The sequence below is a fragment of the Galleria mellonella genome, unplaced genomic scaffold, assembly GCF_026898425.1.
Source record: "Galleria mellonella isolate WM207_F2 unplaced genomic scaffold, CSIRO_AGI_GalMel_v1 utg36, whole genome shotgun sequence".
NCBI lineage: Eukaryota > Metazoa > Arthropoda > Insecta > Lepidoptera > Pyralidae > Galleria > Galleria mellonella.
Window position 1 is genome coordinate 3,958,220 of NW_026442086.1, and position 18,042 is coordinate 3,976,261.

General features: G+C 30.1%; 2 protein-coding genes across 3 annotated transcripts; one reads left to right on the top strand and one right to left on the bottom strand.

Moving 5' to 3' along the window:
- Nucleotides 1-191: 191 nt before the first annotated feature.
- On the bottom strand, nt 192-11,373 carry LOC113520662 (putative uncharacterized protein DDB_G0267840). Of its 2 annotated transcripts, XM_026906058.3 has the most exons (7): nt 11,101-11,373; nt 10,784-11,012; nt 10,333-10,527; nt 7,643-7,708; nt 6,600-6,754; nt 6,416-6,518; nt 192-5,595 (listed from the first exon to the last, which is right to left on the bottom strand). In XM_026906058.3, the coding sequence occupies exons 1-7, from the start codon at nt 11,178-11,180 to the stop codon at nt 1,792-1,794; spliced, it is 4,632 nt and encodes a 1,543-aa protein (XP_026761859.2). In that variant the 5' UTR covers nt 11,181-11,373; the 3' UTR covers nt 192-1,791. The 2 variants fall into 2 exon arrangements, with proteins under 2 accessions (XP_026761859.2, XP_031765975.2); XM_031910115.2 differs by lacking the exons at nt 10,784-11,012; nt 11,101-11,373 and adding an exon at nt 10,658-10,715.
- On the top strand, nt 10,722-17,622 carry LOC113520795 (prostaglandin reductase 1-like). Its single transcript, XM_052897292.1, has 8 exons — nt 10,722-10,855; nt 11,788-12,003; nt 12,216-12,318; nt 12,397-12,582; nt 14,758-14,876; nt 15,530-15,684; nt 15,947-16,052; nt 17,374-17,622. The coding sequence occupies exons 2-8, from the start codon at nt 11,838-11,840 to the stop codon at nt 17,604-17,606; spliced, it is 1,068 nt and encodes a 355-aa protein (XP_052753252.1). The 5' UTR covers nt 10,722-10,855; nt 11,788-11,837; the 3' UTR covers nt 17,607-17,622.
- The last annotated feature ends 420 nt before the right edge of the window (nt 17,623-18,042 follow it).

Sequence of the window (18,042 nt, forward strand, 5' to 3'; positions counted from 1 at the left end):
TGGGGTAGATAGTTCCATTATTAACAATCCCTTTTCCCCCTTTTTAGTATAACACAGTATAGATTAAGCAATGGTTTCTGATGATGCGGTAAAAATGAATATAACGTTTAGTGAAAATAAAACGTCAAGTGGAAATGAACAATGATTTAAGTTGATGGACGATCAAGATATCTTAAAAAAAAAAACAAATATAGATTCACATATTTTATTATATAAACCTAGGAACAATCAGTAACCCACAAAATTTAAACGAAAAATTCTAATCACATACATATTTTAACTCTGCAAACTTGCAGTTTAAATATACATAATACGTCACTTAAATATAAATCTTAAATATATTTATTTACATGTAACGTATATGTACAAGACATACAAAAGTATTGCAATTAACTAATAATGAAATTAATTATAACTAATATTAAATTTTCTTAGTATACGGTACAAAACTTTTTTAAAATATTAATCTATGTGACTGTACAATGCTGCGGCCGAATTTTTATATTATTTTAAACACCCTTATCAGCATCACAGACTGGGGTTACAAGTTTATTACCAATTAATTAGCTTTTGTAAACCGCTTTTTCACAAGCGAACTTGAAACGTACTCTTTCATCTGTAATCATAGTAAAGATGAATGGGACGGAAATATCAGTAGTTTCCAAAGCAAGAAAAATGTACTAATAATTAACTTTCTATGCGAAGAATTTCTGTATGTAATATATTCTATAAATTAATATGAAAAAATGAGGATGTATAGACAAGGGAAACGTAAAATTAGTCACAATAATATTTTAAGAATGATAGGGTATAGATTGTTCTTATAAGTTGCAGTAAACTGCACTTACCCAGATGCAATAAAAGTCCTACTAACTTGAAATAATAAACGATAAGTTTATTATCTGTGCCAATCTTCAAAACTAAATAATTGATCCTTTATAGTTTAAGTTTGCTATGCCAGATACAAAAATTCTTGCAAGATTATTTTTGAAAAAAAAAAACAGTTGCCGTGAAAGGTGGGATCCAATTGTAAAATCAGATGGTATGGAGGCATGATATAATAAAAGTTACATGAGGAGTATCATAACCGCCAATGTATTTTGTGTTGTCCAATGAACGCCAATGTATTTTGTATTGTCCATGGTACTGTTCTCAATCAAGACAGGATAATGAAGAATATAATCAAGATCAATGTCAAAATACATTAAATGTCCCACGTTTAAAACGATACCCCACAAATGTATAACTGTTCCTAAACTTATGGATATTACGAAATTTTCACAATATGTGCATATTTACATTGTTTTTGTATATTTATGTATCTAAAGAAAAACGGTACTTTGAAAAATAAGTCTTAATTTTTATTAACAAGCACAACAAAAGCCTTTAGCGATACACTTTAGACTTTTGGTGGATAGAAAATTTTGTTTATTTGAATGATAATTTCTAAGAGCGTGTCTACGAGAGCGGTAACTTAATGGCAAAAACATTATTTTGGCATAGCCGTGTGTTCAAATCTCAACCGCTTCAAATTCTAATTACGAAATTATATTAATTATATTTAATATATTTTTATCGTATTTCAATGATGAACAATTTGTTTTCGATTACACTTCTTCGTAAAGAAAAATAAAAAAAAAACAAAGTTTATAGTTATGTTTCAGTGTCATTTCTTTATTTAATAATTTATTATTTCCCTTTGGGAAAACACTGAGCAAGTATGGTAAGTAAAATAAGAAATTATGATTATAATAATATAAAAAGAAAGATTGTATAATATAATGTTAACAACTAATAGTCATCATCTTCGTTTTCCTCCTTTGGAAAGTTTTCTTCATCTTCATCTGAATGTGCACTATTATTATCCTGGTTGTCTAAACGAGGTTTTTTCACTAAAAGTCCATGTTTTTGCAATTTTTCTATGGCTTCTAAAGTAGTCCGTTTTGAGGCACTATTGTCATTATTTTGTTCAAGATTAGAATCCCTTTTAATTTGACTAGTTTTCACAATTTTTAAACCAGACACATTACTAAGTTTGCTTAGCTGTTGAGAGTTGGAACTGACTTCGGACTTCATTTGTGCTGTAAATGTTGTGTTACCCTTAACAGTTTTTGTAACATTCATTACATTGGTCTTGCTTACATGTGTTGCCGACGCATAGTGTACTGTAGATCCACCGTCTCGGTCACTAGTAAAAGTAGGAATATCTGATACAGGAATAAGTGACTCTTTTGGCTTTTTAAAACAACTAAAAGGTCCACTTGACTCTTGTGTTACAGATCTTTTCATAGTACTTGAAGGAGTATTGAGTACTTTAGTGTTGAGATTTTGCACTGGTGTAGAACTAACACTTTTATTAACAGTTGGCATTCTCGGAGTAACAGGTCTCGTTACATTTGACCTTGGTCTCACAGGAACTAACTGATTATTAAGATTAGAATGTCTAACAGTAGTACCAACAACAGGTCTGACAGGTGACATCGCACTTCTAATTTTTGTTCCACATATAGGCGATGCGTGACGTACAACAATTCCTTGATATTTATTGCTAGACTGTTGATGTGGTTTCATCTTCTGATTTTTTTGTGATGTTGACTGAGTTGTACTTTGAACTTCCTGCTGTACAGTTTGATTTATAGTTTTTATTGTTTTTGTTACAGTCGTTGTGATTTCTTGGATAATAGTTTTACTTTCAACTGTTTTCACTGTAACTTCTTTATTTATTGCACTAATGTGATTAGAAATATTTTTATTTATTAATTGGTTCATAGGTCGTTTAATTGTATTACATGCATTAGCTGATTCGTCGTTCCAGTCTTGAGAAACCTGGTTACTTGGCCTAGATTTTATGGATAAATCTTTATTAAGATTATTTGGTAGAGCAGTTGCTCCTTTTATAGTAACAGGTGATTCTTGTTTTTGTGGTTTCTTTTCATTTAAACTTTTAACTGTGATACTTTTACTAATATTTTTTAATGTTTCCAAATTTGAGTTTTCATTACGAGGCGTTATGTTTTGATGAACTTTTTTTAGTGTATTTGTTACCAATTTACTTTCAATATCTATAAATTGGTCATCTTCTTTGTCATTATTATCATGATCACTAAATGTTCCATCAGGGGATTGAATAAACATGTTATCATTGTCTCTAGAGTCAATATTGTCCACTGCCACATCACATTCATCATTTAATTCTGTAATTTTAACTCTGCTTGAACATGAATCAGAATCATATTCGTCATCATTCATATTTTTATCATTGGTATCTTGAGTATTTTGATCTTGAGATTTAACTGAAGGACAAGGAGAAGAATTCCCTGATTTTATTGTAAGGTGTTTACTTAAATTTTTTAAAGTATTTTGGAGAACAATATTTTTAGAATTTTGCTGACCTACTTTTATTTTTTCGTCAGATTTGCTTTGTAAGTATTCTTCGTCAGACTCATAAACGTCTTCACTTTTATCAATGTAATCATGTTGGGGGACATCTTTTTTATGTGTTACTTGTTGGTGTTTATTACGTGATTTAATGGTAATATGTTTGCTTAAATTCTTTAATGCATCAATTGATTTATTGTACGGTAAATTCAGTTGTCCTTGTGAAGTCTTAGAAGTTGCTTGATTCTTATATTCATCTTGTTTTTCTTCATCACTATCAGAGTCATCAATATTAAATATCTCTATTTCTTTATTTGTTTGTTCTTTTGTAATAATATTAGCTGTTGAATTATTTCTAGCAATATTTACATGTTGTTTCATAGTCGTCTTATTCATTTTTAATTGATCCACATTTTTAACATTACTGCTAACTGACTTTGCTGTAATATTTGTTAAGTTTTTTAAAAGAACTGCATTTGATCGTAAATTTGTATTTTCTTCTGAATAAGTCCCAATTTCTTTCACGGGTAATGTTAACGATTGTGCAGTTTTTATTTTAGATGAGTTATTAGATGTTTTCATTTTTAACTGAGGACTGCTAATTGGACTTGCAGCTTTCAAATTCGCCAATACTTCTGGTTTCTGAGTTTTTGATGTTGTGTAATTTTTATTTTGTGAAATGTCTTTTACATTTTTGTTCACAATAATAGAAGGGCTTTTATTTGTGCTTTGACTTGTATTTGTGCTCTCTTCGTCTTCATCGTATCTGAGTAAGTCTTGTTCAGACGATTTTCGTGATTGTGCTAAAGATTTAATTGTAATATTTTTATTTAAAATTTTCATAGCATCCAAACGATTTATTACTTCATCTTTAGTTTTTTCGCTGTTATTAATCGAGTTTTTGACTTCTGTGGTTTCTGTTTCAGAATGTTCGTCACTATCATTATAATCAAAGTTATTATGTGGTTCTTTTGAAACATTGTTTTCATTTATTTCTTTTTGTTCTATAAGATTTGTTTGTAAAACCGGTTTGACAATAATATGACTTAGATGTTTCAGTGCTTTCAAAGAACTCTGTTTGGTATTGCCATCTATATTCATTTCAGTATTTTTTTCTTTTATAGCATCATGTGTCATATCTTCTGACGGATTACTATCATTTATTTTGGTGAAAGCAGGAGTTTGTTCATTGGTATTATAATTTGATTGACCCACATGTTTTATTGTTATATCTTGACTAACACTTAGTAACGTTTTTAGAGGATTTGAAATGCATTTTTCTGGTTTTGTAGGAGTTTTACGATCTTCTTTAGGGCTTTCACAATTTTTATGCAATTCTTGATTAAGTAAATTACTTTCGAGCTTTAAATCACATTTTATATTATTACTATCAACTACTGCCTGTGGGGTTATTATATCTTCAGATATTTTATCAGTCTTACAAAAATTATTGGCATGTGTTATATTATCATCAATTTCTTTACTAATTTTGAGGTCTGAGTTATGATCAGGGCCCCTATAATTTTTTTCCTCTTCTGTTTCAGATGGTGTGTCTTTTGGTATAAGATCACATTCGACTTCTATGTTTTCGGAGAACGACTTTTCGGGAGTTGATAATAGTCGCTCATCTTTTGACTCATTTGAAACAGATTGCGGTAGTTTAATTAAAATAGCTTGATCAGTTGGTGGCTCGGAAATGTTGTTTTTTGCAGATTTTTTTACTATTTTTATTTCATTGTTGCTCTGATTTATTAATTTTGTTAGAACTTCGTTAGACATACTTACCTTATTTGTATTGGTTTGAATTGGTGCTGCTCCTTCATATAACTTTCTAGTTTTGTTTTTTACTATTTTCGTCCCTATAACTGGCTTTTTTGCCGACTTCATTTTTACAATAATACCTTGTTTTTTTAGTTTTTCCAAATCTTTAGATGAGGAGGCTTTAGTTCCGCTACGTAATGCCTGTGGTTCCTTTTTAACTTTTAGACGTTTTGCTACTACCCGCGATGGAACTTCCTCAACTCCTTGAAAACCAATGCAGTCCCCAAATACATCTTTGTTCATATTAAAAAATTCATCAAGGGTTATGGCAGATTTTTTTGATTTCTTATGTTTTTTATGTTTCTTGGGTTTAATTTTTGAATAGTCTTCATCTTTAGACAATTCTAAGTTTTCTTCATCAACAGGTTGATCTATTGCTAGTTGAAGAAAATTTTCCTGAAAAAATATATTTCTAATTTATTATGAGCATGCAACAAGCATGTAGTCATTTGGGAAAAAGTAATAATCTAGGCTGGCGAGAATGAAATACACAGAATGAAGACTATTATATACTATCTTAAATTAAGTTTAATAATTTTCGTAATTATCATAATAATTTCTCACTAATGAAAAATTTTCAATATATTCGAAATCTTAAAAATTGCCTTAGCACAAAGAGATAAAATACAGGATTTCATTTTGGTTAAGACTAATTTCAATGATTTTTGACATCACATGGTTATACATGTATTTAATGGAGGGGGCCGGGTGGCGGCATCCACCCAGGGATCTGAACAAAATTCTGCAGAGATATGTCTGAGAGTATATTACACGACGTTTTTTTAAGGGGGCCTGGCCTTCCAGACAAGTGGCAAGCAAATTCATCAATACAATCTAAGTAAGGCAATATTTCTTCTACGTCTCACGATGATGATCAGTGAAATAGAATGAGATAGCTACGTCGGATATCTCATTCCAACTCATGGACTACTAGCGATGTCGATTCTATCGATGAATTCGCTTGCCACTTGTCTAAAGAGCCAGGTCACCCCTGAAAAATAATCTTAAATACACCAATACATATGATTGTTCATGAGAAGTCGAAGAAATATTGTCTTACTCAGATTATTTGGGGAAAGTTTTTCAGTTTCATTACTATTCTTGAATATCAGCAAGATCATATACGTAATAATAATATATACAGTATATATATATATATATATATATATATATATATATATATATATATAATAATAATAAATATTATAGCACTTACTATTCCTAGTGCATTTATTGCGCTCTCAGCATCTGCAGCATTTTCAATTTTCTCCATTACTGGTGGTACAGTTTCTAAAGAAAATTCAGTTATTTCATCCGCCCTGTAAATTACGAATATTAATAAATAAATAAATTACATTAATCAAATTTATTGACAAATTTTGATAAGAAAGCTTTCTTACATATCGTTTTTTTCACTGTACATATCCTCAATGCTATGGTAAGTTATGTGTAGTTCATAAGCATCTAAATGGTAGAATATTGCATCACATAGAGGACATCGTAATATATCTTCAGGATTTGGATCTTCGTCACCATGGTCATCAATCATATGCTTCTGTAAGTATAAAAGATAAACCCTTATATTTATTTAAAGAATATTAGATTCTTTTAAATATATTAACTAAGAAAAATATATTTAAACAAAACGGAAATAAAAACAAGTTTCAATTAATAATTTTGGTTTAGCTTAGTTTAAAAATATCTACTGCCTAATATATATGTACTTACTATGAATGGACAACATATTTTTTGTCAATTATCAAAAATAATAAGTACATTATTATTGTATAATTAACTTTATAGTTCCTTAACAGAGTAATTTTTAAATAATCAATCAGAAACACTGAAAATTATTAAATTGTATTTGAAAATTGACATAATTGTGACTATGCCACACTGTCAAACTAAAGTTATGAAAGCTCTGAAATGAAATAAACAGTTTTATGTGGATTGAAAAAGAAAATAAGGATAGTCCGTTATTTTGCCTAAGCCAAAATTGTATATAGTTACTTATGGGTTAAAATTACATATCGTACATAATATATAATTTTACTGTTATCTTGCTCGTATTATAATATTTACAACAACAAGGTATATGGCCACTTAAAGCAGTGTAACATCAAATCTTGGAGAATTTATTCATGCCACATGCCATCCTTACAGCAGGGTAGCTTGTATGATGTTTTTGAGCAACATTTTTTAAGATATCCTATAAAAAGGTTTCTGGGGATGGTGAGTGTGCCACCGAGTATTCTTGTATACATTGTGACAGTTTCTGATAGTCTAATTTTGAGTAAAAAGTACTAATTTTTAATTTAATGTCTCTTTTTATTAATATATGGTTGGCGGTATGCTAATGCTCCATGCGTTCCTGGGAGTCGCCGTATTGTGTCCTTAACACCTCCTATGATTAAGTATGTTTATACAAACTGATGATACTCACATGTAAATTAACTTTATTAATATATTCTTCTCCACAAAATGCACAGTAGTAAATCTGTACTGCTTCCTGAAAATAAAGATTTGAGGATTTTTTTATTTTTTTAGAATATAATACTCGAAATTTATAAATCTTCTTCAAAATTAATGTTATAAAGAAGGAACATTTAATTGACAAATCCAAAAACTACTACATTTAAAAAAAATCCACCTGTAGAAAGCTACATTATCAGTGAGTAACATGGACTGCATTTTATTAAAAAAAAGAACCCGTAAGAAGATACTGCTGCTGAAATAACTACATAGCTAATCAATACACATATGAGGTTGCCAAGTCTAGAAATAGTGCAAATGTAGAGTTTCATATAACAAGGTGAGTGAGATCAGAGTGTATCTTTATGAGTAAAGAGATATTTTTTTATATAACTTAGAATGGCAAACAAGCTAACGGCCCACCTGATGGAAAGTGGTAACCGTCGATATGAGCAGTACCATGGACATAACAGAGTATACTATTTCGCCTATAATACCCCCATGTGTTGCCATTTCTGAATAATCAGATGTTATTCCTCTGTACCCTGTAAATTCACGCCATATCCCACCTTTCAAACCGAAACACAACCATCCAAACATAACTACAGTTAAAACACGAATGTACAGAGCTATCCAAGCAAACGACTTTTGTACAAAGTCTCCTTCTGGTTTAATACTACTTTGATTTTTGTAAATATGTGTAAAGTTCATAGACCCTATACATAGTGGATTATTTTTTTTTTAAATTACATTGGGGGCCATATATAGGTATGAGAATTCAATGGGGAACATACAAGAAAATAGCTAAAGAATTCAATTTTATAATCAAGACCTTTCTAATTCGAACTCAATTTGAAATGCAACTTAATAACTAATGTTATCCTTACTAACATTATATGTCTTTGTTACACTTTTGCTGTAACAGTTAAATTACTGATAATAAAATTTTATATACACATTCGGTACCATATCAGTTATTAATTGTCCACTGTTGAACATAGGCCTCCCTCTATTGGGGGGATTTTTGTTTGGCAATCGCAGTTAGGCATTGGAGATGTTCCAAGAGGGATGCTGCTGTCCATCCCTTAACCGTTAAGTTCCCTTAGTTACTTCTTATAATATCCACGGGAAATGAAAGAGTGGTCTATATGGCAGTCAAACGTGCAACCACTCAAAAAAAGGTCACAACTAAAGTCAAAAGATTGATATGAAGATGGGAAGATCATATGTTAAGAGGTAGCTGTAAATGGACCAATATTGTAACAGAATGGATTTCTCAATACAGAATTAAAAGGAAAAGAGGCCTTAACTACAAAAGATGACTCAATGAGATAAAGTGTTACAGGTGTATTATGGCTCACAATTAAAAGGATGGAAAATTATGGAGGAGGCCTTTGTGTTGAAAGGACACACTGACCCAACAACTGCTGTGTAGCATAATTATTAATTGCATAACATTTGTGGTCAATAAATAAAAGTATTTAAATTGAAAGTATTTGGCAAGGATACATAGGATACTTTTTATTTCAGTCAATCATTAATATCTCAATAACACACAAAGTCACAGTTAGCTAGCTAGTTTATAATAATTTATATAGAATTCTAAATAATTTAGGTGGATAAATAAACAGAATGATGAAGGAGGGAGATGCATGAGTCATCATATGATTTCAGATTTCTATTTTCTACTATGGTGGTAAACAAGCATATGGCCTGTAACACCAAGAATGACACATGCACAGCAGGAAGATCATTCCACAACCTTAGCATTCACAGGAGGAAGCCCTTCAGAAACTGGTTTCGGATGAAGTATGAACTAAAGTTTTGAACATGCAAGTTTGTGTTTTAGTATGATGAATTGGACTAAATTTAGTCTGCCCTAATTAGAGACTTTTGTATTGTTAGTATGCAGACTATCAGTCCTATTGCTAGCAATATACTCTGTCAGATCTCTCCTAGAAACCATCAATTCCAGATGTATTATATTGAGAAATGCAATGCCTAATGGCAAAAATTAAAAATTATCAACTGTCAATAAGCTACTCATATATAACAATCTTTAAATCAATATGGTCCTTTGGGTTCTAACTGTGGAGTTCTGCAAGTGCTTCTAACCTAAATAAAATTTAAAGATTCCAGAACTATATCCTAAAAAAGCAAGTATGCAATGAACCTTGGTTTATTCATAATTTAGATTCCTCAATTCTCCAAATAAATTTTTAATTATGTTAAGGAAGAATTTACAAACATCTGTAAAAAGCATAAAACTGAGCTGGATAATCATCCAAATAAACTTGCAGTGTAATTATTGTTAGTGGACAGTATGATATGCTTGAAAAAGGCTTTGTGAGGAAATAAGAGTCTAATTTACATGACACGCTCAAAGAGTTGCAAAACACCAGACTTCAACAACCTAGCCAGTGAAAGATTTTATGGAGAAAGATTTTTATTGGCAAGTCAAATGAAATGTGTCAACATATATGCTCATAGTTGGGAAAAGATTGATCAGAAAAAAGAAATGGGAATTGTTTACGGACTGGGATAAAAGACTTTATCCTTCTCCACCCCATATAGTATGTGTATATCAAATTTGATAATAAAAATTCACATTCATCTTTATAATATTAGTAAGAATGATCACTTTATTTAGTTTGGATATACCTGATTAAACATCTTTAATTTTTTTGACTGTCCAAAGGAAGGTATTTCTGTATCTTGTCGATGGAAGAACTTGTTGTGGTACAACATTGCAGAAGGTATGTAGAATGTCACACCACATGGATCACAATGGAAATCACTGTTTGAACATACTTCTGCATTTTCATGATTTACTTTCAAATGTTTGTTGTATAAATGCTGAAAAATTTTAAGAGGTTATATTTAAATAGCATTCAGTTAAACATTTTGATTTTATATTTGTAAATTCTGATAACTAAGCTAAAAATATCCATTTATTTATGGATAATGATAAGATATTATACATTACATAATCTCATAAGGAAATGCATATTAAATCTACATTATGTGATAACAGATAGGTTTATGTGGTGGGGAGAGTACATAGGTCACATTTTATCGGCAAACTAATCACTTGAAACAAATGACATTTTACCTTCATAGTGAATAGTTTCCCGCACCACGGACAAAAATATTTTGCATCGTGATCTGGGTGCACCTTGTGCTTGTGAGTTATCGCTTTTGAAATTGTTGGAAACGCTTCGGAACACACGTCGCAGCTAACCATTTCAGCATCTTCATTCGACTTCTCATTAGTCTCTGTTTTGTTTTCATGCCGTACTTTATTTTTGACATTCTGTTTGAATTTCGGATCCCCATGTTTTCTAGTAAAATATATGACACTTTAATATGAAAAGTAAAATATATATTTGCAGAATAAAAGAACTAAGTTACTTAGGTAATTCCTCATACCTGAAATGTATTTGTAAATCTTCTTTACTCTGAAAAGTTTCTTTACAAAATATACAGTTGAACTCTTGAGTGGTAGTCATAATGTTACAAATGTTATCAGTTCAGTATTTCTACACTTTGTAATAATAGAGAAATTTCGGCACCATATTCTGTAGACATATTGTAGTCTCGATATTGTTTATTATGCATACATTAGTAAAACAATCTATATTTACTTGTTACAAAATCCAATAAATAGAAATCCAAACAAAACGATAGCCATTTTATATTTTGTTTTAGTACAGACAAAAAATTTAAATTTCACAGATAAGTTAAATAATTATAATATAACTAATGAATTCTTTATCTATGATATTAATGTAATGATCACAAACAAGTACGTATACTATGTCACAAATAACTAAGAGACTAAGAGAACTCGTTTAAAAAATATATTACACAAACACTAGCGACATCAAATGAATAGAAAATTCGCATATTTTAAATGAATATTATTGACATACATTTATAAATTTGTACAGTTAGCTATTACTAAAACTATTATTTTTTATAATAATGCAATTATCTTGATTAAAGTTACATCGGCTACAAATTTGTTATTGTTAGTTTTGAGGTTACAAGTATATGGTCACCCTAATGGTGAATGAGTCTAGTAACTAACTACATTAATGTTATTTTTTTATTCAGGTCATACACAAAAAGACGTACAAAAATATTCATTCTTCATATTTTGAGCCATGGCTAAGTTATTTAATCCATATCTTATGGGAAAACGCTTATATTCTGGAACAAGCGGGAAATTATTGGGTCGAAAATATGTTTTAACTAAATATTTTAGAGGTGAACCAAAGGCAAGTGACTTTAAAATTGTCGAAGAACAAATTCCAGAATTAAAAGAAGGCGGTAAGTATCTATTATTGAGTACTTATTTGAGGACGATTAATGCAACTTAAAAGAGAAAAAAAAAACCGTACCAAAGTATGAGCAAATTATTCTACACAATAATTTTTAATAACAAAGAAATTGTTTATTTATAAAAATGTATTTATATAAATACAATTCAGAAATTTTAATTTCTACCCATTTTTATTTTATTTTTATTGTTTTTTTTTTAGAAATATTAACAGAAGCAGAATATCTTAGTGTTGATCCTTACATGCGCGCCTATATGATTGGTTATAAATTGCCTACCGACATGATTGGAGGACAAGTTGCAAAGTACGTTAAAGAAATTATATGTAAGTTAAAAAATATTTATATAGTGATCCAATACTATTAATTTAATGTTTTTTTCAGAATTATAGCAAGTCGCAATAAAGATTTTCCTGTAGGTAAATATGTAGTGGGAGCTTTTGGATGGCGTACGCATACTGTGTGTAGTCCTAAAGTACCGCCTTCACTTGGATTTCTACCGACAATTTTGTTACCTAATATTGAACCACATCCTCTTTCTTTGGGCTTGGGCATATTGGGAATGCCTGGGTATGTTTATATTTTTATACCTATACTAACAAAATTGTTATTTACTATTATTATAATGAACTATTTTTTTTCTACGCGTTTTGGACTGATAAATTAACTGACCGCCCACCTGATGTGATAAATGATAACCATTCGTTGCCTATAAAATAAAAACAACATAATTGATACCACAAAATATATCGATCATGCTTGCTTATATAGATAAAACATTGAATGTTAAAAATAGACAACTTTTATTCAGTTAATTAGACGTTTGACTCAATAAATCTTAACACATATATTTTAAAATCAAAATATATGCGCTTATTTCAGTGTTGCAAGTAATTAGATTAAACATTTCCTAGATGTGGTAAATTTTTTAAATTAAAATTAGAAACTAATTTTCTGACGTAATATAAGCATAACGTATAGCTTGCAAATAAATATACATGTATTAATTAAAATACAGCCATTTTCAAATATTTAAAATCGAAAACCAATTTTACGTCTGTACTTAGATATAAATCAAAGTATTTAGTAAAAATAAGCGTCGTACAAATCATTATAGAAGAATTTTGTATTTTTTTTTTTGTTTTAATTTAATCTTGCAATGTAATTTTCCCTATATGCTTAATTATAATTTAAGAACAAGAAATTACATAGAAGTCTAGTGTATAAAAAATGTTATACGGTCGTAAAACACTACTAAATTCAGATACAACCTGCTTGCATCCTTTCTACATAAACTATGTCAAATATATAATCTAGTAATGTAAAATTTGTCATTGACAAATAATTGACATATCAAACATTTTCATATACTAGCCTGCTATATATTGAGAAAAATGACAACAGATGGTGTATCTTTCCTCCTCTTTTTACTAATTATATTTGCATAAGAAGAAAGGAGGCAACCATGTGATTTACAGTTTTTATTTTATCATTTCTTTTATGCAATTCCTTGTTCTTAGGTTATAATGTATATTATGGTAACCCTATTCACGCACACCAATAAAAAAGTTAAACTGGGGTCTACCATAAAATGAAATTCGAATTTACGAGCTCAATTTCGTGATTTTTTCGTTCCGAAATCGGCCCAGTAAATAGAGCTTAACATTTCGTTCATTATAATAGTTTTAAACTTCTGTTTTTAATATAATTAAAAAATTTCCCCGAGAATTCGTCCCCGAAATTTCGGAAACTATTTCATGGTAGGCCCTCTGTTTTCAGTTGTATAGAGACACTGTATCTCTCATGCTTTGCTATTTCTAATGACTAAGGTGGGAGGAAAAAAATTGTCAGTACTGGGGTTTGATAGCCCCATTGCGAGCAATATACCCTATCAGGTCGACCTCCTGGACCACGTGGTTTCCCATGGAAACCATCGTAGCTAATTTTTGTTGAATTCTTCACGATGGACTAACTGACCTGTTTCGTCCTCACCTATCATCACGCACTGGTGCTCCGCCAGTATATACCGATAGCGCAGGCAGGATTACCATTCTATTATCACCTATAAAAAAATTACTAAAGTGTTATTATTCTATAATTTCTATGCCGTATTTATTGTAATATCCATAAATTATTTAGTTTGTTTATTACAGAATTATATATTTTTCATAACACTTATTACACTAATGCTATTTATAAATTGAACTTAGTATTTCTTAAACCCCATATCAAAACTATTTATGTGAATAGTGTTACCAATCCCCTTTTAATATAAACTAAGGGAAATTATTTTTTTTAGTCAAATATCCTTTAATTAGGGGGAAAGGGATTGTTAGTAATGGGGTCTGATTTCTCTATAACTAGCAATACACCCTATCAGGTCGACCTCCACTCGGTTCCCCTTGGAACCTATCGTGATATATTCTAGTGGAATTCGTCACGATTGGGTAACTGACCTGCTTTTTCTTCGTGATCTATCATCCCTTATTGGTGCCTCGCCAGCGTATACCGATAGCGCAGGCGGGGTTACCATTCCATTATCACACATTAAAAAAAAATATCCTTTAGTATTTTACCCCATAGTTCAAGTAATTCTTAAGATTTCAACCTTCTAGTTGATAGATTAATTTTACGATAGTCATTTTGACCTGGCTATTACGAGGTTATCGTTTTTCAAAACTTATTTTTATATGAATTATAATTAATTGCTTTAAAACCTAACTTAATACAATACCTTATTCTTAGGAATACTGCGTATTTTGGTCTCAAAGAGATATGTAAGCCAGAACCTGGGGAAACAATTGCAATTACAGGAGCAGCTGGTGCTGTTGGTTCTCATGTTGGACAAATTGGTAAAATACTCGGTTAGTTTGAATTTCTAATAATCTACTTTTAAGAAGAAATATAATTATTTAAGCCTAACGTAGGTATTAAATAACTATTTCGCAATTTACTCAGAATTTAGTGTGAATATAGCGTATAGAGTAAAATAAAAAAAATTGAGAGAATCAAAATAGGTTTTTATTTATTGAAAAATAAACTGACGAGCAAGTTGAGGGCTCACCTGATGGAAAGTGTTAATTTGCACCTGTATAAAGATTCGACGGTAAACGATTTTTTTTTTGATGGGTGAAAATGGTATAGTAACTCCGCCTGCGCTAACGGGATACGCTGGCGGAGCACCAGTGAAGGGTGATAGATGAGAATGAAAACAGGCCAGTTAGCCCATCATGATGAATCCATAAGGAATTAACCATGATAGTTTCCAGGGGGAACCGCAAGGAGGTCGACCTGGTTGGGTATATTGCTAGCAATGGGATTCTCAGTCTCCATTACTAACAATCCCTTTTCCCCCGACGATAAACGATTGTAAAGGGATTATGATTATCATAAGATACGATTGTCAAGGATGAAATGGAGATAAAGGAAATAGTCACGCGATTGTAGTGTACAGATATAATAATTATTTATGAGATACTTATCTTTATTAAATATTTATCTACTGTTTGTTTTTCAGGTTGCAAAGTCATTGGCTTCGCAGGTAGCGACGATAAATGTGAATATTTAAAAAAAGAATTGGGTTTCGATCATGCATTTAATTACAAGACTGCTAATATTAGACAAGCTTTAAAAGAAGGCGCACCACAACGTATAGATTGCTATTTCGATAATGTAGGTGGTAACATGTAAATTTATTAAATTTAAATAATATTTTAAGTGTACATGAATTAACATGTTTATTTAAAATAACGAAATACCAAGGTAATACAAATTAATACATACTTTATTCCTAACATAAATTAATTTTTATTTAATTTAAAATGATAATTAGAAGTCAGTACAATTGTTGCTAAAATATAACTTTAAATATATTATTTTTAGTTAGGTATTTGATTGATTTCATTGCGATTTTTTTTTTCATATAATTTTACAGGTGGGTGGCGAAATTAGTTCCACGATAATGAATCATATGAATAAAAACGGTCGTGTTGCAGTCTGTGGCTCTATATCATCTTATAATGATGAAAAATTACCAAAAGGTATTAACACTTCATGATAAATCTCATTACCTAGAATATTTACATGACTGATATTATGGTATCTTATGATATATGCAGGGTTCCCAAATTTATTTTGTCTACTGCCCACTTTGAGAATAAATTATTTTATAGCGTCCCCATTTTTTCACCTACTTAAAAACCACTATTATTTCAAGATCAACAAATCGCCCTCCAAGACTCTACACAATGCTCCCATTTTTTTTCTGGGTCTTTTACCGCCCCCCTTTAGGACGGCAGCGCCCACAAGGGGGCGTTATCGTCCACTTTGGGAAAGGTTGGTATGTAGGATAGTCTCCACACAAATCTTTCATTAAAAAAGGTCAATTTTTATTCATGTGTGTGTGAATACGATTTCTATAATATTACATTTACTATTCAGTATATGTTATAAATTAGCATGTGGTCCCGGCATAGATGAGGCCACTAATTTTTTTTCGTGGGTATCATAATAGGCGACTAAGGAACTTAATAGTTGAGCAGTAGCGTCTCTTGAAACGACACTAAAGTCTAACTGCGATTGCTAACTCGCTTATCAAACATCACTATGTTTGATAAGCAAGTTAGCAACCGCAGTTAGACTTAGTTATATTGTAAGATTAAATTGAAAAATAAAATCTATACAAAATGTTTACGTATATATTTGAAAGAACAAAGTAAACAGTGCATATTGATAAGTAATGATGCTTATCTTTTGATTTATATGCAAATATATACTTATAATACGTATTCGTTTATAATTATTTTAAATTGATACATGTACATATATTTATTTATAACCACATATATATATATATATATATATATATATATATATATTACGAATTTAATAATTCATAGAAATAGAAAAAATAACGCTGTCGCATGTGTACATGTTATTCGTATCTATTGTAGCGGTGCGGAAGAGGGGCAGGTGGGGGCGGGCACATCTATGAAGTAGGTAGCTAGGTAAAAATGTAAAATGTTGTAAAAATGTCCACTCGTGCGAAGCCGGGACGGGCCGCTAGTATATATATATGTATATCAGAAAAATTAGTTCTGAGATCAAATTTAAAAAATCAATTTCGCCTGATTTATTTTAAATTTAATTTTTCGCAACTCTGAAAAAATGACGTTTTGTTTTGATTAAAAAAATATATATGTGTTTTAATAATGGATAATAAAAGGTTTTAAAGTATTTGGTGTTTAAACATTGTGATTATTTATTGAATACACTACATGCTTGACAATAAATGGATTATTAGGATTTACTACATATCCAATAGTATTTAGTTAATATTAATTTTTTTTTTTTTATTTTCAGTTTCAATATTACAACCAGCAATTGTTTTTAAAGAGCTTAAGGTAGAAGGATTTTTAGTTAATCGATGGTTCAACCGTTGGCACGAAGGAATTAATTTCAATCTGAAATTGTTGAATGAAGGCAAACTAAAATATCAAGAAAAAGTATACCACGGATTTGATAACATGGTTGATGCATTAGTAGGCATGTTAAGAGGTGAAAATACTGGAAAAGCTGTCGTCAAAGTAAAATAATTAATATTTTTCTTTTCATGTGAAGTTTTGTTTTAAATTGATACGAATTGTTTTAAAAAGTAAAGTAAGAATATACATTTTTTGTAAACAGTATAAAAATAACTTTTATCTTGAAAGTTAAAATAGTATCTAGTTATTTATAACCTACTTATTTTACATTATATATAATTTATTTTTTTATATTTTCAAGAAATAAAATAAATTCTAAGATGATAAAATGTTGTTATTTCAATACTTCAAGGATTATGATAACTTCATCATCTTCATTCATTATCCATTACTGAACGTATGTTTTCTTTTGGTTGATAGCCCATCTGTTGAAAAATGGCAATTACCGTCTATAGACATGGACGTTAAAATACATTGTTATATATATATATATATATATATATATATATATATATATATATATATATATATATATATATATATATAT